Genomic DNA, 27,228 nt, shown 5'->3' with positions numbered 1-27,228 from the left:
GTCAGGTATATTATTCATTGTAGTTGATAAAGGATTTAAAATTAAATATCCCCCAGACCTGTAAGCTGACACTTACATAGATTGCATTTATTTACTTTACTTGCAATCTATCTGCTTTCTGCCACAGAGCTATCGGTGAGCGACTGATGATGTGTTCATTCAGCTACAGGACAGCGGTGATGTTCCGCGCAATTAGGAAGAACAAATATATGCTTATATCCGTATCATCCCTTGATCAAACACAGTTGGGGATATTGGTGCAACAGAGTCAAAAAGTCACAGACTAATAATTTTAAAGTATAAATTACACAAGACGAATGCATATCATTCGTTATATTTTATAACATATTCCTCCAGTCGAGCAGTCAAACTTTTGAAATGCTGAAACATGATGCAATATTTTCTTGACAGGAAAATAAGAGCTGTGCGAATGTGAGTGTTATATTCGGTAAGACTGAATATGTATTTCTCTCTATTAAGCTGATATTTATGTGAAATCAACAATTTTAAAAATCTCAAATAAAAGACATTGAAGAAGATTTTTGGTTGCATAATAAACCAGGATGTTACCCATGGATCCGTTGGGTCCTGTGGATTGTAGAGCAGAGTCTTTGAGGAAGGGATTTGTCGACCACAGAGGCCATCATATCCCATCAGATATTTGCTCAAAGAATGATATACAGACTGTTGTTGCGCAACACCCCCCCCCCTCCTTTCTCTACTGTCTCACTCTCTGCTTCCTCTTCTGAGAGGGGAGATGTGCTACCAGCTCTCCTTCTAACGGGTTAATTGAGTTTCCTAAATCTGCTGGGATTTACCCGGGCCAGAACTGAAGTAAACTCTGTTTAAGCTGGTTTCGAGAAACGATTCGCCTGGTTTTCTAACGGCCTACATCCAGGTGTCCCACCCTTCTTCCCCCTGTGAATTAGCCAGACTGAGCAGCCTACAGCCAACTAGTTTCACAGAGCACACCTGTTAACGGTCGCTCGTTCTCTATTTTACAACTTGCATTTGTTATTGAACCAGGTAGGTTTTAGTGACTCGGGCGAGTCCCAAGGATGACGTTTTAAATTTGGGCTACCAGCAACCTAAAAACATTTTAAACTTTTTCCTCTCCAGAATCAAACATCACAGCTATTTTACAACCATCAAAGAACTTTAAGGTGACTCATTAACTGAATGTCCACAACATCTTTTAGATTTTCTTTATGCTAAATATTTTATTAGTAAGGCATTTTTGCAAGGGTCAGTACAACTTAATTCAGTAGCAGAAATAATCAAATAAGTAAAATCAATCATCTAGTCTATCTTTCCCTACTGCTGATACTGAGAACTAAAAAAGGGAACCTTTGAGAGAGACGGACGGAGTTTGGCGTTTCGAACCCCAGACCTGGCTTGATGATGAAGAAGGTGATGCAGCAGGAGGAAGACGCCGATCGATGAAGGCCAGGATCTCCGCAGGTCTGATGAGCTTCCTCTCCGCATGGATGGTGAGGTCACACAGGACTTGGTGCTGGCAGGAAAAAAGGCACCAGTTCTTCTTCTTTGTCTTTGCCTTTGTCTTCATCTTTGTCTTTGGGGTCTGAACCCAGCCGATGAGAGAAGTGCGATTCGAAGCCACATGTTGCGGGCCTGACGGGTTGGTCTCCATGAGAAGGACAGTCTTCAGCTCTGTGGCCCCGGCTCTTCTTCAGCTGCAGAGTTCTTTGTCCATCTCTTGGCTCGAAGCTGCCCGGAGGATCCAACGAAAGGTTCCTCTTTTGCACTCACCTTTTATAGGGTTTATCCACCCATTTGGTGCGTTTGCATTGGCTAGCACTGTTGCTGTGCTTGTTTAATTGGCTGTCTGCTCAGACAGATGATCTCATATCCATCACTGTCTTACAGACATTATGTCCTGATGTCTGTGCTAATGTCTCAGGGTTGCTCAACCTCCTGTGTCTGTTGCCTGCACAATCTTTCACCTACTCTCTACCTCCAACATATCAGTGATGTTTAATTGCAGTTACACCTTTTTTACACCATTTCAAGTTCAATGTCAAAATCACATTTATATCACATTTATTTTCTTTAGCTTCTGATTTAGCATTCATTTATAATTTTATAACCATAACTTATATCACATTTATTTTCTTCAGCTTTTCTGATTTATCATTCATTTATGATTTTATAACCATAACTTATTAATTATCCTTATTATAATCTTAATGTGAGTTATTACAGATGTTTTTCTGAAAAGAAACCAAGAATAATCCATGATTCTAATTATTTAATACCAAAGTTACAGTTACTTGTTTTTCTTGTAAGTGTTCCCACAAATATAAGTGTAAGTATTATTACAAGTAAACCAATATTAATATAAGTATTTTACTTTGAATCTTATCCAATTACTAATAATGTTTAGATTTCATTCTTTAAAACTTTCATGCTTTGAAATAAGGAATAGTCTCAGCTATTTTTATAAATCTGCAGGCTGGAAACTTCCTCTTTTTCCAGGAAACCTGCTTTTCCTGTTTAATGACTCTCTCTGACTGACTATGATTTCTTATGATTAAATAGAGAAAAGTAGAATTAAAGCAAAGTTTGCATGAGACAAAAACAACACACACAACCAGATTTATTTTATTGACACTTAAGTCTACTGTTGTCACTTGATGTCACTTGAGTGATTCATTTTAAAGATAACTTTATTTTTTATTACTGCTAAACTAAAATCTCCAGCATGGGGAAGTGGGATGAGCTCGGATTTTCTTGACAAGACCCGTTTGGCAAAAACATGCAGAAGCAAACACTATTCTCATGCACGGTCACTTGCTGTGAATTCTCAGAGCCTCTACCTGCTAGATTCACAAATAACCATGTTTGGACACTTTTGCTGGGTAACGCATATCAATTGGGTTTGATCTGAACCTGTGGTTTCTCAAGCAGCAGCTCTTTGGGGATTTCTGGCACACAATAACCACAAACGTCTATATATTTATTTTAGCAAGAGCCTCTTTTTTGGACCAACAAAAACAGTGTATAATTGTGATGTGGAAAGAAAAATACTTTTTCTTCAAAATAAAAACTCAAAACGAAAGACAAGAATTTGTACCGAGTCCCTCTGAACCAATACTATAATAAATATAATAAAATGCTACTGCAGTGACAGCCATAATTCTTTTTTGGTCTGTTTCTACAAGTTTCACACATCCACAAACTGTTGTTTTTTCTTCTGGAAAATAGCACAAGTTACAGATTGAACAAACTGCCTGTGGACAACATTCTTTAAATCTTACTACAGATTTTCGGGCAAATTAATTGTCTGGACTTTGACTTGGTCATTCTAACACATGAAAATGGTTTGACCTAAACCTTTCCATTGTAGGTTGGACTCTTTTGCTGGAAACAAAAATCTTTTCTCCAATTGGTTTTCTTCTACAATTGCCTCATAAATTGCTCCATTCATCTTTGAACAAAGCATGATACTGCCACCACCATGCTTTATTATGAAGAATCATGTGTCAGTTATTTCTGGAGAAAGTCTTGCATGTAGACCAAAAATGTACATTTTGGTCTCCTTCCTTATTATAGCTGCCCCGCACTCAAGGCATGATCCTGAGCACACAAGCCAAATCCTTTAGTCCCCAGATCTTTTACATGCAACCAAACTACAACTATTACAGCTACAACTTAAGTTACAAACTACAACTATTACAGCTACAACTTAAGTTACAAACTACAACTATTTTGCGTTTTTCTGTTACAAAATCTCAATAAAATACATTAATGGTTGAGAATGCACTATGATCATTTGGAAAAGGTATGGAAGGTATGAGGGTAATGAATGCTTTTGCAAGTCATTATACAATACGCAATTATACAATATTTATGTAGCACCAATTCACAACACATGCTGTTTCAAGGCAACTTACAATACATAAATAAAGTGACCAAAGACTCAGCAGAGTGGAAAGATGCATAACATTTATTGCTGAAAAACTGAAAAGACTGACAAATCTCTGCAAATGTTCAACAAATAATACTTAAAAGTACATTGAATTCTATTTGAGTTGTTAAAAAAATAAAAGAGTATTACAGCAGAGTGTTGCTGATGTGTTTCCTACATAAACATACAACATCACATCTACTATGTATTACAGCAACATTGCTGGAATATTTTGTCAAAATTTCATACTGAAGCAAAATCCTAAACACTCGGTACAAAGAAAAAACATCCCTTTTGTTTGTTTGACTACTGAAGCCACCCAGCACTTTCTCCTGTCAGCTTTCACCTTCATCTGATAAAAGCAATGACCCTTGCAGATCCCACTGATCCCTATCTTTCAGAGGGCACAAAACCAGAAACACTCCTTGTTGAAAAGACTGTGTGCTCCATTTCCGAGAGCTCCAGCCCAATGCCATCAGTTATTGTTTGAGGTCGTAACACCAGCATTATGATAACATCTCCAAAGGTGGCAAATGCCATCTGATACCTGAACAGGGAACAAAAAGCCAAACACTGCTGTTACTTGTCCTTATTATCATATGAGTGTTCAGCTATTAGAGCCTTTGTTTTAATGAAGGTTACATTACTGGGGAAGTGACACCTACTTGGGACAGTTATTCACCTCTAAGACAAAAGGATTAATATGCAAGCAAATCATGAACAGAGGGAGCGAGTGAACTTAAAGGTAACAATGGTCTGGAAAACAGAGGAAACACAAAGCTAGTAGAATAGAAAACCTGTAAACTTATATGATGTCAAAGCATTGACACATGGGAGAATATGTGAGCCTTGTGAGAATTTGTCTGTCTCCTGCAAAAATCTGTCGAATAATGTACAGTAAGAAGGCGAGGCATTCGTGGGGACTCAAGTAGACGGACATGATTGGCTATCGCCTGTAAGATTAACGAAGACCTTCAGAGGGAGATTATATTGACTCAAGCTGATTATGCTTGAGACCATTTATTCAGCTGAATATCATTACAGATGGAACAATCCATACATCATATGCAACCTCGCCTTACCTCCTATCACAATATACTACTCACTAAGCCCTATTCTTTTTTCATTACTCTTGGTGTACTAAGGGGATCAAATGAGCTGAATCAACCTTGCTGGGGTATGAACCGGCACTGACGCTGTATAATGCAGGCTTTAATGGAAAATATGAACATCTTCTCCATACTCTGCTTTATTGATGCACGTTTTTGTTGTGGGTTTCTATAACACATGAAAACTTTGAGGCTATAGACAAGTTTTGCAGCATCTTATTTTACTTAAAGTATTCATGCAAGGAATGAATGGTATATCGGCACCAACATTGGTATTGGCCGAAAGTCATTTTTTAACATATTGGTTTTGGCCCAATCATCAAAACTGGGCTGATATTAACAACCAATATTTATTCCCATCTTGTTGTTGTCTGTTTCTGGTATTTTTTCCCAAAAGGTGTCAAAACATTAGAGAAATGTATTTAATATTAAATATTGGTTATCGGCCATAACAGCAACATTAATATCGGATATCAATATGAGCCCAAATTTTCATATTGGTGCATCTCTAAATTATAGCTCTTGGAGATTTTCTTTTACAGGAGGTTTTCTTCCAGAATCACTAGGACTGGGCAATAAAATAATACTGATTTGTATCACAATAGACACATGATCAATATCTTTAGAAGAGAGTATTAATTTCACCAAAATTCAACCCAGACCCACATGGCATTCTCTGGGATTTAGCCTTAGAAAAAGTTTTAGCTGTTGAATCTTCTTAAGGGCAGCTGAGCAAGGTTGATGGCATCAACTAACTCACTTTCCTAAGCTAACAACTTCTGCAGCAGCAGTTTCATATTGCTTTCTAGGACACATTTCATTCCTTGGAGGTTCGTGCTCATGGCAGACTCCATACAGATTCAAAGCGTACATCCACCGGATCCGTACGCACAAAGGACAACTTTTACGAGCAGTTATGTAAACTTTGCGATGAACTGACTCGCACAGAAAACTGCTGGTCAGGAAACAGTGGTCACATCAAATTGTTTTCTATGTGACACCATTCATAATGTTGAGAGTGTTATAAAGGGAAATGTAGTCAATCAGTGCACTGGACTATGAATCTCAATCGTCCATGGACACCGTACACAGGGTACACATAATTGAAAGAATAGACACAATATGCGCCCAATATACACTTAAAAATATAGGCTGGACTGAAAGGGGGGAAAAAAATTGTACAACAGTTCAAAAGGAAAGTTGGAAAAAGGATGAAAGGTCATTCTATCAGTCTGAGAGAATTTTGGATGTTTCAGTAACAATTAACATCAACTAATATAAAATGTCAAATGGCTGAATTAAAGCCATTCTAATTCAAATGGTTGTAATCCTCTGTATGCAAGTCAAAGTCTCCAGAGTCTTGCTAATGACCTGATTATTTAACTCAGGTGTGAATCTTAAAGTTGCAGGACACCGGACCTCGAGGGCTGAAGTTAAAGTCTGCTGGAATCTTATAAAATCTACAAAAATGCACTGAAGTTGGTAATGGAAAAAAATGTAAATGGTGATGTTACAGACCTTGTGGTTAGGTTGAGCATTTGCCTTTTCTTCTCAACACTGATTACTGATTTGGAATATCTGAGGAAGTGGAGAGGCCGTATGATTTAAAGCCTGACTAGCAGCTAATGTCTCTCCTCCACAGGCAGACATGCTTCCTCCTTTTGATTTGTAGATTATTTTGATTGCACATTACAGCACTTCCACACACATTCCCCACTCAATCACACCAGACACCTCTGATTTCACTGCTTTTCACACTCTATATTAGAAACTTTAGTTTTAACCTTAGTTTATATGTTGAATAAATTCAGATTTCAGAAACTTTTATACATAGTGCATTTCCATTTTTCATAACCAAGTACAAAAACTATTGAACTCCACCAGAAATAAAAGAGGAAGCTATCATTGTTCAACCCAACACAGCAGTTTAAAAATCATTGGTATAAGAACACAAATTTATGCACTCTGAAATGCCGAATTTAAATCCTTTGCCTGCTGATTGAATGCCAGAGCTCTAATTGTAATGTTCAATCAAAAATATATTTTTTTCCTCTCTTTCCCAGACTCCAGTTGCTCATATAAGAAAGCAGTCACAAGTCAGACTCTCCTGCCAGCTGGAGAAGATCCACTAGTCTCAGATGGTAGGACTGGAAATAGATTTTGCATATCTCAGTTTGTCTGAACTAAGTACAAGTCATAAGAGTTGTTGTTATACAGTACTGTCCCATTGCTAGTACCAACCTTGTTCTCAAAGTTACTAAAATAACTGGTGATTGGAATTATCTACACTACTTACCACCATTTTTTAACACACATTTTATGTGGTTTCCAATCACTGCAATATATTAATAACAGAGTCTCTGTGTAGCAAATGTAAATATTCATTTGTTTCCCCACACAATCATAACCCTGGTGTGTGACTCTTTTGCCCTTCGCGAAAATGACTTCATGCATTACTTATATGGCACTATACTTCTATATTTCCTGCAACCCACTTTTAATATTTAGATAGCTTGGAGTTAGCAGAGGAAAAGGTGAATTACCATTCCACACTTAACACTCGGAGCAACATTTTATTTCAATCAGTGGCTGACTGTGGGGGAGAAAAAAAAAATGGCCTCAGACATCATGCCAGCCCAACCCACTTTTATACATAAGAGAAATCTAATTGTGCTGCCCTCTCTGCCTCCGCATGATTTAAATATCTGTGGAATGAAAAGAACTTGACAGGGGAGACAGTACAAGTGGAAAAAAATTGAACACAGAATCTACTGTCTTCAAAGCAAGCGTTTTCAGAGTATTCAGAGTGAACAGTAGGTCAATAATCCATTACACAAACCATCATGTCAAAGTATTTTAATGGACAAAGACACCATCAGTGGGGATAGCTACTCATAGCTTCTGCTGCTGATAATATTTGAAACCAGTTTGGAGTGTGGCTCCCTTACTGAAATACGACATTTAATAGCTGCAGTGATATCAACCCTCAGACATCAAACTTTTTGTGTACAAATCCATACACAAAAGCAAATATATGCACACACATCACACTTTTGACTGAGAATAAATGGGTCCTTATCTCGACATTATGTTAAGATAAAGATGTGATTTCCTGAGACATACAATGTTGATGATCTTGAAACAAATGTATGAAAATACGTTAAATTATTTCTTAATGTTGAGTGATCTTATCCTGGTAGTTTGGAACTATAGGGGGCTCCTGTGCTCAATGTGACAGTGTTAGAGCTGGTGCAGCCAATCTGGACTTTGAAATCGTCCAGAAAGGAAGTCCAGGAAAAAGTTTCAGGAGGAGGTGTTCAGTCCAGGCAGATGTAACTTGAGCTGCGAGGGAATTATGGTATCGAATGCTGAGCTGAAGTCTATAAAACAGCATTCTCACATGGGAGTTGAGGTGCTCCAGATGTGACAGGGAGTGAGATCCCTTCAACTGTTGACCAATTTGTGTGGTATGCGAACTGCAGTGGGTCCACTGTAAGAGGGAGCTGGTTCAGAACCAGCCACTAAAAGCACTTCATATAATTGGGGTAAGCAGTCAATGAGCTCTGAAGCTGTGTCCCTTTTTTGGAGCGGGGCTAATGGTGGTGGCCTTAAAGCACTGTGGGACTCTGTGGGCTTTACTTATTGATAGATCTGAGAATGATTAAAAGCAAACATATTTCATAAATAATTCATTAGTAGGTTTTTGATTCATAAACTGCTAAAGTAGCAATCTCAGTAGTTCAATATTTAGCATTCTCTACACAGTGTTTGAAGTAGGAAAGATGAACAGAAACATCCATCTGTCAATTCTTCAATTAATTTCTCCATTTTCTACTTCTAACTTTGACCTGGGAACCTGCAGTCGATGCAGAGACTCTCTTTATTATTTATGAGAAGAAACCAACACAATAATAACAGAGATGCCAAGACATTGCTCTGAAGAAGAAAATGTCCCCTCTCCATCTACCATGCCATCCAAAACCAAACATTACTTTTTCTTTAGAGGTATTGACTGCTCCCCATCCTAAGTGGGCACACCACCATTTTCCTAGAGGTGTCAGACTTACAGATGTTTCCACCATTGAAGCTTCAAGGTAAATTATAGAAACCCCCACTGCAACTTTGTACAAGCAGTATACACCATCTGCAAAAAGTAACGATTTGAGGGAGAAAACACAAAACTGGACACCTTGTATGCACTTTTGACTTTGTATAGAAAAAATGAAAAAATGATGACATGTAACAAATGTGGGTATCAATACTTTTACAAGGCATTAGAAAGAATGTTTTCTTCCTGTGCCATCAGTATTTATCTCATTTTAAATACTGTTTAAAATTAAGTAAGGCAAACCAATCTATTATATTCTGTTTTATACGCAGACCTCAGAATTAAACTAGTATCACTTAAATACCTCAAAACACCATTTTGTTTTTTGCTTCAGTATTGCTCATGTCAAGTATGAATCTAACTTTAGCAAATAGTAACTTTAAAATGCAGTGGAACAATGCATTGACTTGACACACAGATGGTATTTCAATCTAATACAGCAGAATTATTCTATTTTCACAACAGAGAGCAGCACAGTAGTCATTGCCTCTCCTGTTACATCAAACTGAGTTTTTACAGTGCTCTGGCTAGACTGACAGGATCAAGTTTTCTTTTTTTCTGTCTAACAAGTTAAATACTCTCATTCTCATCCATCACTGCTTATCCCTCTCCAGTCTGACAATTTTAGACGTGATATTTGTCCATGGTTTGACTTTTTTCTCTTATCTCCAAAATCCAAAATATTTTCTTCTAGTTTTAGGAAGTGCAAAAACAACAGTATCTTATTTTCCCTTGACAAATCGATTGTAATATTACCCACTCATGCAGTGATCTGCTTCAACAACACCAAAGGACTCATAAGTGCAAGTTTTTGGAAAGTGAATTTAGCTTCAGTAGAGCGCCAATATCTGCCAAATAGCTTTGATTTCTGCTGCATCTCTGTCGAAACAAATGCTGTGTAAATCGAAGCAATTTGAAGCTGGATTTTTAGTCTGTGACCTTTATAAGAATAAAAAGGTATTTTGTTGTCACTGTGAAGAAACAGAGATCAGTTAGATACACTGGGAATAATAAGTAAAAACAAAAACTAGGGATGCCCTAATCTTCCCTTTATGGGTTTATTTCAGATGCAATTACAGCTGCTATAAAGAGCTGCGATAGAACATGTGAAGTGATGTTGCTAACTTGTATATTGTTTTGAACCATTTTAAAACAGGCTCAGTTGGCAGGTAGCACCATGTGCACCTCTCTCTTCGCCGTATTTCCTGTCGATTTTGCTGTACAAAAAAAGCCACTTGTTCCAAAACAATATTTAGACAAGAATTAATCAAATACAGAAACTAAAATGTGTAATAAATTGTGAATGTCAAATGTGATTAGACTAAATTCTAAATAAAATTATGACTAATTTTATGTTACAAAGGACAAAAAATGTTTCAAATAAAGGTTTGTATTAAACCTTTTATTTTCTATCATCCTGTGGTGGACTGGCAGCCCACTGACTGCTGGACATAGACACCAGCTTCCTTCACGACCCTGTTTGGATAAGCAGGTAAACTATTAAAGAATGAATGGATAAACACTTTAATGAAGCCACAACATTTCCATCTAGCATATTTATCAATTGTATTTATTTACAGTATCTATTATGTATGAGTTTGTGTTTAGAATTTATTCATCAACCAATAAACAATGATTCCTAGTCTCTAGGATGTCATTCAGGTTAATAATTTTGTGTAGTGTGCAAGTCTGATTTGTAGAAAAAATATATAGAAACAGAATTAAGACTTAGGAAATGATAAATACTTCAGCTAAAATGATCAGTATTAAGGTAAAAACTTATTGACTGATACAACTTTGGGAAAATGCAATGAATGAAACAACTTTAGCAAAATACAATGAATGACGGCACGGCAAAAAAGTTCAACTTGCAAAGAATATTAAGTCACTAATATATAGAACGTAATGAAAGAAAATAAAAAGCTGGGGAAAATGCATATTATGGGTTAGGATTATATTTTCTGGTCTACTTCAGTAGTTCATTGTTTACACATTTAAGCAGAAGAACCATAAGGTGTGAGAGAAAACAGAAAACTACTGCAACATCTCAAAGTTTCTACCAGCACTCTCAGTCATCTTTTTTTTTAAGTAAAAATTTTAAATGAAAAATTGATGTAAACATTTGACCTTTTTTATTGTTTCCTAATTTTGCTTTATAGTTAAAAGTTGTTCTCTGCATTACTTCATATTGTAGTTACAATATCAAAAGTCAGTCTGTAATAAGTTCCCAGGACTTAATTTAAATGCGATAGCAGTAGAGTTTTAATCAAGAAATTGTCTGAGTATAAACTGCTTTACAGCAGCAGTGGCACCCACTGAGTTTATATAGATTTACTGCTTTTATGACACATTCCCACGCATTAGATGAATCACTTACAAAATCTCTGGGGAGTCTCTAATGACACTTTGCAGACAGTTGTTGAAATGGCTCATGATTAAATTACACAAGCCCTCCATGTGCCTCTGCTGTTGGCTTCTAAACTAACATCACAAGTGCTTGATAACACCAGACGTTGACTTTCTGTGGGAAGAAAAAGATTTGAAACCGTGGAAATTTTGCTGCTCTTGCACAATGACATTCCAGTCTTTTCAGAAGGAGGTAAAACAACGGCACTACCTGTAAATGTGTGCACATCCTGAAGCAGATTCTGCTGCTAACAATCTGAAAAGGACAGCTGAATCCCCGTCTGACAATTATATTATGCCTCTAACTCTATTTAAGTCATTTTGCTTTCTCTCCTATCTATGTAAATCTGAGTGCTAGCTGTACACAAAAGTTTGACCCAGATAAAAATCCATCTATAGGTAGATGGATTTACAGGTAGTTAAATCCATCTATTTGTTATTGTGAATTATTCTTCTCTTTTTCATGAGAATTGAGGGAAAAATAAATAAATACAGACTTAAAAGGTACCCTAATGGTGTCAAGCTGATTTGGTATGTACCCAACACTGACTATGCAAATTTATACCTCTTACATCTCTAGGTGTAACAAGTTTGTCTGTTGTTGCTTACAATTTAATGTCCTAAGGCTGAGTTATTGATTAATCTTGAATTAAAAATAACAGACATGATCTTACACCCAGAAAACCTCCTTGGTGATTCATCAAAGACAAATACTGTACTTCTGCTTCTGGGATAAAAGTTGGGTATTTTTAATGAAGCATTGGGCCAAAACGTGACCGCCATTTTGAATAACACAATTTGTTCAGACTTTACTAAACCTCTTCAACAAGATTCAAAAATAAATAGCAAGATAGTAAATTATGCTGTGTGACAATAATACCAGGGGGTTACTTTATGCCCCTAGTTCACAGCACATGAGCTTCTTCATTTAAGCCAATCTTAATCTTGCATTTGCTGGCGGAAGCTAGCTATCCCATGTTATGTTCAGAATTCAAGCTTTGACCAAATATGTGGTCATAAAGTCAACCTAGACAGGCAACGTTTCATTCAGTGTTTTTCATACACATAAAACTGGGTTGAGTTGTTCAGACAGAAGCTGGGTAGTTTTAATTTTAACCCAATATTAATCAAAGGTGTCACAATTTGTTGGGTTTGTAAGGAAACTAGAAAGAGCTTAATCATTCTTCACATATTTCCATTTTGAGCTACAGCCTATTCACAGATTCATCCTCTTTGCATATTTTTCTGTGGAACATAACTCAATTATTCACATAAAATTTGCCTATTTGTTGTTTCCAAAGAGCATATCTAAAATATTCAAAAGACGATGCAGCTGAAAGTACTTAGACACAATGTTACTCGATACGCTTATGACTGGTGTTTGCAAAGCAACCAAGTCAGGAGCAACATTCATTTTCTTTGGCTGTAGCCCCAAGACCGGAGATATGGGAAACTGTAGTTAGCAGTGGTATTGCCCAGACAGTTTCCGCTGTACATATTGGTGTATATTTAGTGTGTTTGAGCTTCCAAAGTAGGCAGTTTTGTGCCACAGAGACAGTTTCTTTCTCTCTTATTACACAATGAACACCTTACAGCCACAGTAGTCAGCTACTCCACTATGAAACCAAATAAACATTTTTGCACACATCAAACTTTGGGTTTCCTTTCTTATTAAAAACATGGCAGTAAATACATGCATAACTAGTTTCTTTGTACTTATTTTATTTCCTCTGAAGTTTTTCTATTCATACTCTATACTCCTCATTCCTCATTTATGCACACAATCTTGAATAAAACAAAGCTGACTGCTGATTCTGATATTGGGCTGAAAAGCAAAACAAAACCACTTCCAAACACTTCTGTGTCAAATCTACCAGAGCCTAAATCTGTCCATTTCTGTACCAGGACTGAGTTGGCAAAAAAAAAAAAAAAACAGAGTTGATTTTAAATCAGTAGTCTTTAGAGCACAGCAGTTGAATTTTACAAAATCTCTTCAGTCTGATCCTATTACACTTAATATTTGCTCAAAGAAAGACATTTATGCTCATTCAACTATAAAGCAATATTAGAGGGTGAGAAGTTTTCTTTTCTATTTTTGGATTGCTCAGAGCACGACTATGCGCTACATGAAGACAGGCTTATTAATTTTATCTTGTCAAATTGATTGTAATATCACTCAATCAAACAATGACCTCATCCAGCTGAACAATTCTCAGAGTAATCAGCAACTAATTATAAAACAGCAGCAAAAGACAACGAGCTTGTTACCATCTTGACTGAAAAAAAAAAAAGCAGAAAACAAAAAGGGACAGTAGTTTTTGCCGTTTGTGCAGGTGGCTCATTACATGTAATAATCTGAGCTGCACAAATTGGTTAACTAGAAATTACCAGGAAGTGTTCCAATTCGCCACCGGTTAGTAGGACCAACATCATAACTGGCAATTGGCATTTGAAAAACACAAACAAGAAACAATCTGTTCTCTCTCTTCTAAAAACAAAAACTATTTACGCAGAATGCAACAGTCTCGAAGGACAAGGCTCAAAAGTTAAGAAACTGTTGTTGCCATTTAATAGTATGGTTTAACAAGGGGAAAAGAGAGGTCAGAGCTGTTTGTATGAGTCCCATAAACGAAGCTCGGAGAGAGCCACGGAAGTGCATAACCCTCCTCTGGTGGGCTAAAAGAACCATTTAAAGGGCAAAATCCATTAGAGTGGCAAACACATGCCTCTGAACTGACCGAGAAAAGGCAATTGAGCTTTAAATTCTGCACTCACTCTGAATCACGCTGAGAAAATGAGAAGGCAAAGCATTAAAGATGGAACATTAGCACTGTCATGTTGCAGTTTTAATTGCTACCGGCACCCAAAGGCCGGGAAGGTAGTTTGTCAATGAAACTGAATGACATTTTCCATTTTTTTGAACAGAGAAGGAAGGTATTTTTAGTCAGGAGTTGTCAAATTGTCAGAGACCAAAAGAACAAACTGCAGTTGGAATGTTAAACTATCTCAATTTCCTCCCAGATAAGCTAAGCTCATGATTGAAATGATGTAGATTCCTTCTGTCCAAGAATTAAAAGTTTCCTCCTTCATCCATTCATCCACAAGGACAATTCTCTCAACTGAGTCACCTTTACAGAGTGCAACTCCCCTGTCATCATCTGAACAGTTCAATGAATACTACACAGCTGTAATGCCAGTGCTTAAGGAGATTATTCACTACATTTATTTCCTATTATCTCTGACGCTATCTTTTGAATTCCTTACCTGAAAGGCCACTGATGACAGACAGGATGAGAAATGGTTTCCATGGAGACCCCATACTTGTGGAAGAGGGATCCCTTCTGCTAGAATGTTAGCAGGTCAGCTTCTTCATGAAAGCCACGCCTGTAAACAGAGTGAGAAGGAAAAAAACTGTAGGTGAGAGGACATAAATCACTTATGCAGTGGAAGACAGCTCCCACTTTCCAGTTTTATCTTAAACAACAAGGTTTTACATCCCTGAAGTGTTTCCTTTTTATATTCAGTCTCATCACTTTGCCTCTTTTAGCAAGTTCTGTGCTGAGGAAAATCAAATGTTTTGAGTTTTGAGACTGCGATTGGCACTCATTCTATAGTCATATTAACACGACTACGGGATAGAAGCATGTATGTGCCAAGTACACAGCATGAATAGCTTGTGACAGGAAAATATTTTGTATGGCAGAATGAGGAATATTATGATGGACTCACTGAATAAGTACATGCTCTTTTACATATGATAATGATGGTGATGGTGACTATGACTTGGTAGAATCATGGGAGAAATGGCTTGTGGTCTCTTGAAAATGACAAAAGAGAAATCCTCCAACCGCTAAAATCTCACGCTACTCCAATTTTGCTAACATTTTGTGATGGAGGACGTTATGCTCAGTGACCTATTTAGAGATTTTTGTGTCATTTTCTTCAGTGCTTCTTGGTGCAGCGCCACCACAGGCGACAGTGTTGACAGTTTTTTCTGAGGGTTTGGTTCGTTTTACACAGTGCGGTGTGGAAAAGAACCACAGCAGCTGAAAATGTAGCAAATGTTGCAGTTTTGGTCCCAAATCAGACCAAGTCTACCAGACTGTCAGATGTGGAAACATCTATTGTTTTGTTGCAACCAAAAACCTCGATGTATTTCCTTTAAATCGTGTGTGATAGACCAACACAAAATACTACGTACATCGTGCCCATGTTCTCTTTCCAATTCTGGATTTAAAAGTGATCCATTAGATCTAAAGCTTGGGTTATTGTTAATAAGCCCACTTTACTTATTTGTTACTTTCCAAAAACTTCATCTTCATCTTCATTAAGCAATTTCTTCAATAACGTTCTTAAGAACATTACACAAAGGACGTCTTACTAATAAAATCCTATCTGATGGGAACTGGTTGTACTGGATTCTATTTACGGTATCAAAGTAAATGGGGATTTTGTCAACTGTTTAATACAACCCATATAAAATTGTTATAAAATACATAAAATCATATAGGTTAGAAAGAGACAAAATGTTAAATAGTTCATCTGCTAAGAACACCTTTTTCTAAGGCTTTCTATTTTTCAGTGAATTTAAAACGTTCCTATTTTTCAGTGAATTTAAAACTGTTGTGAGTTTTTTCCACTGACAACACTGATTTTCAAACGACAAGTCTCTCCACAGTTGTTTATCATTTTCCAAACCAAGACGTTCTTCTGCTTGTCGGTTTCATTTATTCGTTTTCCTTCAGAGGTATCCGGACTTTGCTCAGATTTAGAAAAACACAAGTTTCAAACACAAAAAAGGTTTTTGTTTCTGTGTCTTGTGCTTGCATCTAGGAAAGGGGAGGGAATTAGGGCTAACTCCTATTCACTGACAAGATCCGCGGGAAGTGTCTCGTTGATCTGACGGCTGAATTTGGCTCACGACAGAGCGGGATTGACAGATGCTCCATCTAATCATCTGCTAAGAGTATTAACAGTCTGCCCTTTGCACGATAATCTGTGGCATTTGACATTTCTTACTTTTAAATGACTTGTCGCAGCCAATTTAAAATGTTTTGGAATAACTTCCCAGTGCTCTGGTTGAACTGATTGCCAAAAAAACCCCAAAAATGAGTGCTGCAAAGCAATTCAAATGTGAAGTGTTAAAAGACATTATTTCAACATTATTGCGTATTCTGCAGACGCTCTAATTTTGTTTCCATAGAAAAAACTGTTTTCCCATTCATCTGAAAAAACAAAAAAACTTTCATTAGAACCTTCAATTTGCTCCCTTTTCTTTTTAATAATAGAAATAGCAGCTGTAATTTTTTCAAAGCACTATTTAGGTCATACATAAAGTGGCACCAAAAGCTGTAATGTTGGACAGAAGAATGTCCATGTCCAAAAAGTGACTAAACAATCATATTTGTCTAGGCATTACAAAACACAGTAGTATTAAATCTTGATGAAATCAACACATAACGTATATAGAAATAACACATATACAGCAAGACATAAAGCAAATAGATGATTACTCACTTGTTCCATTTCTGTTTGCCACAGTTAATTAACTTCTCTGTAAATGTAATCATTTTCAATTAAAGAGAAAAAATTATGGACAGTGTTGTATTTTTTACACGATCTCGGTTTTCATTCTCTTTGCTCACTGATGTAAACAATTAAACAGCTGAAGGTCATCTGTCTAGACCGCTGTCTGACAGCGGTCTCCTTTTTGGAAAAGGTGCTCACACTTTCGCTCCACCGTGACTTCTTTATCATCTCGCTAGCAAACAGGCGTGTGAAAAAAAAGAAATGCATATTCAGAGGCAGAGCAGGGGCAGGAGCATGACAGGCATTCTTTATAACTTCTCTTTGAGAGAATAAGGGTCAGCTGGGCTGTAGTAGTTATTCTGCGTTATATGTATTCACTCTGTTATTTCATGCGGTTTTTTTTTATCAGACATCATTTCTCATCTTACAAAAAACCATAATTTTTTTTTTAGAAAAGAAACAGAGAACTTCACAGGTCATTTTACTCTAAGTCCTTAATGACTGAAATGACCAGTTTCCTGTCAGTTGTATGACAACTTAGTCTAGCTTACTAAGACTAGTCAACAGTTGTTGACTATGTGTGTTTATAAAGGTTTTTTTTTCTATGTTTTAATGATGTAAAGTACTTTGAACTGGCATGTTGCTAAAATCTGCTATACAAATAAATCTGATTGATTACTATACATTTTTAAAAATACAGTCTGGCTTTATCCTTGGACCTCATTTTGAAACAGAAACCTTTAAAGAGGGGGTATTATGTATTTTCCAGGCACATACTCCCATTTTATAGCAAAATTAAGTAACTATATGTTTTCTGTAGTTCAATAAATGCAGAAGTTGAGTTGGATACTGCAGATAAAAGGAGGAGCTTTGTAGAAATGGGCAGAGCTTTGTAAGACCAAACATTTCTTCAAGGATTTCTGAAACATGCATGAACGAATCAACGCAAAACTCCAGGTATATTTTTTATGAGAAAAAAATCATAACATGATAGAAAGCTTAAAAAGTATGGATTTTACATAATACTGCTCCTTTAACAACAGTAAAAGTCAATGCATTTTATTCAACAGCCAACAACAATGTTGTAAACAGCTCTGAAATATTTTTCAGATTTGTGTAGGAAGCCACTAGTGGTCTTTAATCGGCTCATTTTCTCTATGAGTTCACAAAATTATGAAACAAACCCATGTGTGCTTAAGAGTTGTTGAGCAAAACTCTAATGATGTTAAATTGAATGGAAGACAAGAATTATTCATTTTTGTGTGATAATTGAAGCCTTTTTAGTCAAACAAATAATTTATCTTGTAACGAGTAAAACATCTGGGCATGCTACTAAATTACAGAATACTTAGAAAAGCAAAAGATAGATTTGATGGAAAAATTCTAATATTTATTCTTTATAAAACTGAGTGGAATAGATAGATGCCTCCCTTATTCTCTGTGTGGCCATGGTTCCTTCCTGGAAAATTGCAGCCACTGCTTTTTTTTCTAGGGTGCATTGGTTTTGAAATGTTTTCTCCAGGGACAAAAGAGGTGTGAACAATGTGTCTTGAGCATCACAACACAGAGCCAAAAAGAAACAAAAAATCAATGAAGAAATTTGCAGCTAACCCAAAGTATGACTAATTTAACTGAATTGGTGGTTACGTCTCTGGATTGCACACAGACTTCAGGAAACGCGGAGGTTTCAAGTATCAGCAACATCAGCTCCCAGTTGATGTTCTCAGCACAACAAAGAAAGTTGTTTTTTCTTTAAAGTTTTCTGTTGTTTTACTAGAAGTACTAATAATAGAGGTATAGGAATACATCCAGTCCCGGGAGAAGATGATACACAACACTGAGTTCAAAATAGAGAAGATTTTCACAACAATTTTAGATCAACCTCTTTCATTTGCTTTCTTAGAGCAAAGGTTTGACAAATTGCCGTCTGTTTTAAAATATCATGTTTTTAGGGAGATGGTTGCCTAATTTGTAGATGGTCTTATTGCCAAGATGTATCAAAAATATTCCTTTTGTGTTTTCATGAGCAGAATAAAATTTCATATATCTCAAATCGTGTTTTAAAGGATCTCTGTTTTGTGTAGAACCATCCAGATCAATTATCATCCAGTTTAAATGTTTTGGATTTTGAACAAGACATTATCAAACCAGACCTTTATTTAAAATGTAGAAAAAAAGCCTATTAGTTTAGGACCAATAGGAAATCATCTGCAGCTCTTCCTATTTTATGTTCTGTTTGTAGGTTTTCTCTTGTAGAAACAACATCTGACTATTTCATTGTCAGATGTTTCGTTGTCCTTTCAGAAAGCTGAGCTGTTCCTTCTCATAACCTCATGTTCGTTCTGTGGATGATAACTTGACTCCGTCTTTCTGTTTCTCTATCCAACACAAAAAATGAATAAGCGATTGTTGTTGATAAATTCAATGATATTTTTTTTATTTCATGGACTATACTAATATCAGTTCATCTTTTTTGCTGTGTTTCTCTCCCAGATAGTTTCTGCTCTTGCAGATGGCCACTCTGCAATATGTGGCCATCTGCACACAACTACGTTCCACTCCCGTTAAGATGAAGATGTCCACCTTTCCACTGTAACATGCATGCTGGGTATCAGGAATTGCTGCAAAGTTAAGAATTTGATAAAAGTATGACAGCTGATGTAAGAGGAAAATAGTGTATGTAAGGATAATAGATGTGCAAACTTTGCAGTAAATGCTAACATTAGCTTTGTTAGCAGCCAGTTAAGGTATTCTTACAATCCTTAGAAATCATTTGTTTCCCGTCTGTCGCTCAGACTTACTTAGCAAGTTGGGGTCACACACTGACAGCGCATCAAGACGTAGACATTAATGCATTATTTTACAACTCCACAAGATGAATGTGCTTGTTGCAAGTTCGGCATAACTTCAATGAAATCTTGAGCTGATATATTTTTCAAAATCTCATGCACCTTTACTAAGGCAGCTTCAGTCATGCTGATGAGTTAGGTAGCAATAATCCTTAGACACCAGCTGACAAGAGGTGGGGAAATGAAGAGGAAAAAGAAGAAATATTCCAGGGATGAACTTAAAATTTAACACAACACTTCAGATTTCTTTGTTCTTGGTCTGCAATTTTGTTTGATCTCCAGCTGCTGTGCTCTTTGTTTTAAAGAAAACATTTTTTTCTTGAAAACAAAGAAACAATATGCAAAGTAGCAGAGGCTTCTGCTAGAAGAGCCTTCTCCTGGCTCTCCTAGCACAGCCAGGAGAAGCTTACACTCTTTTATTTTAAACACGTTCTGAAATGATTACAGTTTGCAATCTTGTTTCCAGAAAGTGATATTGATTTGTTTTTATAATCTTTACAATTCTGAAAATGTACAAATGACAAATTGACAAACAATATTTGGCAATAGACATATGGAAGTGTGATATTCTCACAGTATAACAAATGTTTGTTTTTAAACAAAATTGTGTAACACAATCTAGAAAACCAGCACTTACAGTTACTGCTGCTAACATGCTGATAATTACAGTAAAATCTTGTGAATAACACTATAAGACTCAAGCAAAGACAGAATAAACTCACCAACAAACACTTTGAAGCATTTTAAGTGCTTCTTGCACATAATTTGTTTGACAGTCTGCTCCTTAACAGAGTAGCACTAGAAGAACAACCAGCTGATATAAGCTGGGTAATTAATCAAGATGTCTGCTCCTGTAGCCAGTATACTTGTGAACGGTAGGTTATTAATATTCGCAGGTAGGAATGCAGAACTATTATCGGTATCGGCCGATTAGTCATGTTTTAATGACTTGGTACCGGTCCGATAAATAAAACTCGACCAATATTTATAGTCAATATTTGTCTCAATTTTGTTGCAATGCAGTACTACTCCATGCTCTATACTAGTGGAGAAAACTGGAACTCAGGATTTTTGGACACAAACATCAATTGGAAACAGCAAAGGGAATTCTGAAGATTATGATTTACAAACTATGTGTAATTTTAACTTGATATTAGCAAAAACAAGAGAACCAAGTTTATAACTGTGCAGCTCTCCGTTATATCTCCAAGTATGTACCTTAGGAGGCTGTAGGGCCGAGTTACACAACTTCTCTCATCCCAGCTCAGCCACACCATTATTAGTGAGGCAGAGCAAAGAGAACGACAAGGTCCACACAGTTCATAATGTGATGCTTCCAACGTGTCTCTTTGCTGTATTCTCACGTGAAGTGTTCCACATGAAGCAAAGTAGACATAAATCACCAGGCCATAAATATCTCCTGAACACATCGCCCACAGCAGCTATGTTCTCATTAGCCACTTGCTGTGAGATATTGTGTATTTTAGGGCGATATCACTACAGGCTGTCATAATGTGGTTCTGTTGGTGTTCCACAAGCTGTATGAATGATATTTGGATCTACATGGCAGAGAGACACTTCTTGTATTTTCATGTTCAGTATTGTACAGGTTTGTCAGCTCTGACATTCTGTGCATCACTCTGGAAAATTTATGAGGTGTTATTTTTTATTCAGCAGCTTCGGTGCCTTCTTGTTGAAGCATCACAATAATCAGAAAGAGTCATAAAGCACAAGATTTAAATAAAATATTGACATGAGGACAACGTAAAAACTGTTGTCTGGGTAATTAAAATTTAAACTCTGTATAGGAAGAGCTGGTGATAAACAGGAATGATAATGAACGTCTGAATTCCAGTAATGGCTCTGCTGGTTGTATTTTCAGTGATAAAAACATTAAAATCAGTCAATACTGCAGCAGCACTTACACCTCTGCTCATTAGTAAGCATTTCATAATAATTATGCTAAATATATGTGTAAGCCACAGCAACAGAAGGACACTACGGTGTGATGTGATGCTAATTCCCCCGTCATGCTTGTTCAGTGATTTGTGCACATTGTGACATTGGAAACCATGGGCATATATTGTCCATATCACAACAATTGCTTCATCAGGCAAACAATAAGATAAATTAGCAATTATTCTTGTCCTGCAACAAACACGACACATAATCACAAACTGTAAATATGCAGCCTGTGACCAAAGAAGTCAAAACATTTGTAATAAAAAGCACAAACTCACATATATTCAGTTTGAGTTATGTCAAAGTTGTTAGTGCTGCTTCCACATATTTACGACATAGTCCTTTTTATGTGTAGATGGAATAAGTTTTACCTCCAGTAAGTTTAAGTTTTTATATTTATATTTTTGTACAGTTGTTGAAAACAGAAATTAAGGACAGATTCACTGTTTGAAAAGTACAATGTTTCTTATCAAAATGAAGTCTTTTGAACAGTGGCATTTATTTGATGACTCTGAAGTAATTTTAGCTATGTTTGTGAGCCCTTTTAAATAAATACATTTTAAAAAGGACGGATGCTTGTTAAAGCCACTTTCTTCGTTTAAGACTCTTATTTTGAAGCATTAAAGGCAGTAATTCTTGATTTGTCTCTAATTTATGTTGATTAATTTGCCAAATAAAGACATCAGACGGCATGTGACAACAGTCTGTGTTGAAGAGACAAGGGTCAATGAGCGGACAGTCACTGATGAGAGGCATCACAGAAAAATTTAAAAACAAAAACTCAAGCACAGAAAAAATAGGATATAGGAATGGAGAAAGAGAAGGGTCTCCAAAACCTATGATCAAACGAGACATTTTTACAGCCACTAATGTTAAATGTCCTTTTGTAAAAAAAAAAAAAAGAAGAAGACAAAATTCTGTTAGATTGTTTTAAACAGAAAAATATATCCAATCTCTTGCAAAAAGAGGTTGGATACATTTTCTTCTGTGTTTTAATATTTGGGAGAAAATATATTTCAGAAATAAAATACCAGTTATATATCAACAGATACGGTTTCCAAACCAAGAAAAACAGATTATGAGATTATGTATTATGTTATGTAAATATTGGCTGCAAATATTCCTTAAAAAACTGCATGAATCTGCTGTCAAGTTTTAAAAGTGGATTTAAAAGAAGACAAAAGCACTGCCTTGAGATGTGTTTATATCCCAGACAAGCCTGCTGCCAATAAGCTCTAAATAAGTGTTTTCATACACTAGAGGATTCAATTAGACTACTAAGGCTGAACTTAAAACTTGTTAATAGCATGATTAATCCACATACAAATTCACTCATTTAAAAAAGGAGAGATGTTTGGTAAAGTCACATTGTTTTTTTTTCCAGATTAGCCCACCATTAAGTCAACTTTAAGCCTGTTATACCATCAAGTCACAAAAAACATGATAAAAAGGATTTAATGGTGAATGTTAAAGACATGAGCTCATTTTGTCACTTGCATGATCAAGCTACCATGCAGCTGAGACCTCTTCTTCTGTTTAGCTTTTAACTCTAAGCTTGCCTTCTCCTTGCTCCAAATTTCCAGTGAAACTACATATACCAACCAGCAGGTAAGCCTTAAACTAGGGGATTAGAATTTGGCTGAAATAAAAAAAACAGAGCAGGTATTTGTTTTTACAAAATAATGAGTTGAATTTGAATTTGAAAACTACTTGTTTTGCTTTAAGAAAGGTAGCAGAAAACTTTCCAACACCTCAGCTAGTAAACTTCTCACCTCCACTGTTAAGTTCCCACTTCCACCAGGATACTTTCGCTCAGAAATGGCGTTAGCCTCAGGCTGGAGCCGAGGGAAACCTACAAAGCCACTGAAGTAAGTGAACCAACTGGTGGATGCATGCATTGCTATCAACATCTAAGCAATGTCACTTCTGATTTATAGTAGTGCCAAACTGTGGCACATTTACACACAATAAGCCATTGTGTGCCTTTTAGAATTGTTCATTAAATTATTGTAGACGGATTCTGTGTATCAAAAAATGACAGCTTTTACTCACAAGGACTTTCTCCCAGCTGCTATACAAATTTCTGACCTTACAGTGCTTTGACGTTCTCAGTTAGGGTCCTTTGGTCTTTTTCAAAGAGGACAGATCATTTGAAATCAGAGCCCTGAGGCGCTAGAATACCATGCCTCCAGAAAGGAGGTCAACTAGATCAGTGACCTCATTTAAATGCCTTATATAGATACACTTTTATCAACAATCTCCTACTCAAGTTTCAGTTCAGCCTGATATTCAGTTACCCACTGTTTTAAGCTGTCCACCTCTCAAAATCAGAAGACCAAATGTTTTCTTTGCTGCCTTTGTAAAGCACTTCATGAAGGTAAGCGGTACATAAATAAAGACTGTTATTATTTTATATCACTGTTTTTCAGTTTTCTGTCAAGACTCTGCTGAGGGCCACTGCATGGTGTCCCACCTATCAAATAATTATAACACAATCTCAATGTCAACTACGCTCATTACTTTTGCATTTTATTTATTATTACTTTTGACCAAAATTAGCCTCAATGACCCGCAAACCTGAGGGGGCGTGACTAGACGCCTGTCAATCATTCTGAGCCGTGACAGACAGTAACGCTGAATGGAGCTGTCAGAAGTTAAGCCCTTCAGAAAGACCCAGGGATTTTCCCCCAGGCGGTTTGACACCAGGTTTGTTGAAAATTTAACAAAATGTGATACATTATTTCTATAATGTATTTATTTTTAGGTATTTAATTTTTAGTTGTTTATTTGAACAAAAACTGATTAGATTTAGCAGCAGTGTAATCACCGGTATGATTTTGCAGTCAGTTATTGTCCTGTTGTACTTACATCCTATGTGCAAATGTCTGTGAATCAAAACAAATGTGTTAATCTTCACATCCCACAAAAACATGCCAGACATCCTGAGATTGTGAATATGGATTTTGTTCCGAGGGCCTAATGCTGACAGTCACCACGACAAAAAAATTAAAAATAACAGCAGCGACAAAAAACAGAAACTGTATTCCCTGTCAGTAATTTTCCACTGTTAATTACATGAAAGAGGTGTAGCCCTCTGCATTTTTAATCATTTTTATTCCAACCCGCCTGCCATGACTCTAAGGAGGACTCCTGCACAGCTGTGCATACAGACAGTAAAATTTAATATTGTCTAATAAAAAAACTGCACATAATGCAAGAGACAAAAGCAAAACCATAAACAAGCTGACACTTATGAGACATGTGCTACAGTATAAACTGACTTCTGACCCCATAAAGAGTCACATAAAGATTCCCACTTGTATTGTGAATTAAGTAAAAATAACTGAAAACAGCAACACTGTAATTATCTGATGAGACGTCAGACCATAAATAGGGGTATTGCAAAAGAAAACAAACTAACTGGTCATTTGTCTAACAGTTTAATTGGATCATATTTACATGTTATCGAGTAAACGCATATTTTCCGATTCTCTTCCTTACTGAGGAGTAGAAAGTCAGTCTGATACCAGGCACTGGAAAGACAACTCCTGAGAGCAGCAGCACCCATGGTGATGTGACAAAGACAGGGGGACATTTATTGAATGTCTGAAAGTGAAATCATCTGAGCCCAGAGCATAACTCATTATTTCAGTCTCGCTGGATCAGCTCCAAAAAGGTCACCAGATAACATCGTGATTTAAGTCCTGATGCTCAGCTTCACACCGTTGGGAGGCAAAGTGTTAGTGTGCTGATATCCAATTTGTTGTTCAAAATAATCTGATGTAACACTGCCTTTGCTAAGAGGGTAATTCTCATCATTCACTTTATTTGTTTTTCTGAATGGTAAGAAATGTCTGCTTATTTTTATTCACCAGTGCACTCTTGTTGACTATTTGTTGCTTAAAACTAATGGAAAATCGGCATCCTTAAATTTAACTAAACCAAAATGGGTTTTGCTAATCTTACAGGTTTGTTTTTGATGCTTTGGAAGAGAAGACCATGAAAAATAAACAGATCAATTATAAAATTCAATTCTTTTTCATCAATGCAATGCAATCCATATTTTGTGCAACTCGAAGATAATTAGTTCACCCAATAATTAAATTATTTATTTAAAAATCAGGGTTAGTACGGGAGTAATGACACATTGATCTCACAGGATGAGAGAGGATACAGGGTGCAAGAAGTTAAGAGTGACAAGATTTTAAGAAAACTAAGAACTCGCTTTTATGTTGTTTTTTGTTGTCTGATTTCAAAACACAAAGGTTTCAAAAATCTGTGATTGAAAGAATTTGTAATAAGAGTAAAACATTTCAGTTTGATTTGTCTAAGTGGGCTGCCATAGTTTTCAAGTAGGAACATTTCAAATGAGATCCTTGTGCCAAAATTAAATCACAATCTTTAATTCTGTTGTTTTTGTAAAGTGCTTTGAGATTATATTTGCTGTAAATTGGTGTCATTCAGATAAAATAAACTTACTGAAACATCTTAAAGTGAGAAGCTGGAGACTAATTAAGAAGCTAAGAGCTGCCAACAATGCTGTCAATGTTTTTATTTTATAAAGAGAACGCCAAAAAAATGGACTCCTATAAAATTACTGTAAGTTTTAAAACTTAACTAATAAGTAAATGTCATAGTTAAAATCATATCTAAGCCATGTTGGGAATTGGCACAATGTAAACAAACTGAATTAAAAGTTGAAACGACTACTGCTGTAGCCTGATGAACAACCATCGCCCACTGCAGAGAGAGAAGTGCCGAGCTGAACTGACATCTTCGCCAGCAATAACATGTCTAAAACATTTACTTCTACATCTTTATCCCCTTTAATTGCTCAATATTTGGAAGCGTGGCCAACAGAGACTGAATGGCTTTATTCACTTCCTCCGCTGCCAATGCCAAACTACAACCATAGGCAGACTACAATCCCCCCAAAAAAGATATTTTCTCAAGGATATCATAATGAGTATTTAAAATCGGCCCATGTCTCCACTGACATTAAACACGGCATAAGCAGACCAGTAAGATCAGTCCCAACAGAAGAAAAAAGAAGAACTGTTTTCCATCTTGTGACGGTGGGGCTTCGTTAATTCTTGCTGTGCCTGGTCGAAGTGTAAAATAAAAGAAAATAATATGGCGCAATCCTGAACTCTTTACAAATGTGTTTCTGAAAACAAAATAATTCCACCGAGAACTTACAGACCATATGCTGGTGCAGATCAATAATCCAGGTCATGTAATGCTAAGTGTTTCAACAGAAGGCAACTATTGACTACCAACACAACACTTGCTCCCCTCAGTAAATGCATGGCTCTCCACTTTCCACTGCACATCACT

The 27,228-nt window shown here is 36.4% G+C and overlaps 1 protein-coding gene across 1 annotated transcript in view; it reads right to left on the bottom strand.

The window, feature by feature from the left end:
* cntn5 (contactin 5) overlaps window positions 1-27,228 on the bottom strand; it is a 152,357-nt gene that overhangs the window by 96,972 nt on the left and 28,157 nt on the right. Inside the window, 1 exon segment of the mRNA XM_032545882.1 lies at window positions 14,816-14,935. Coding sequence (XP_032401773.1) covers window positions 14,816-14,870 — 55 coding nt within the window. The 5' untranslated portion in view covers window positions 14,871-14,935.

Source organism: Xiphophorus hellerii, chromosome 18, assembly GCF_003331165.1.
Source record: "Xiphophorus hellerii strain 12219 chromosome 18, Xiphophorus_hellerii-4.1, whole genome shotgun sequence".
Lineage (NCBI taxonomy): Eukaryota > Metazoa > Chordata > Actinopteri > Cyprinodontiformes > Poeciliidae > Xiphophorus > Xiphophorus hellerii.
This window is presented reverse-complemented; position numbering and strand designations above follow the sequence as displayed.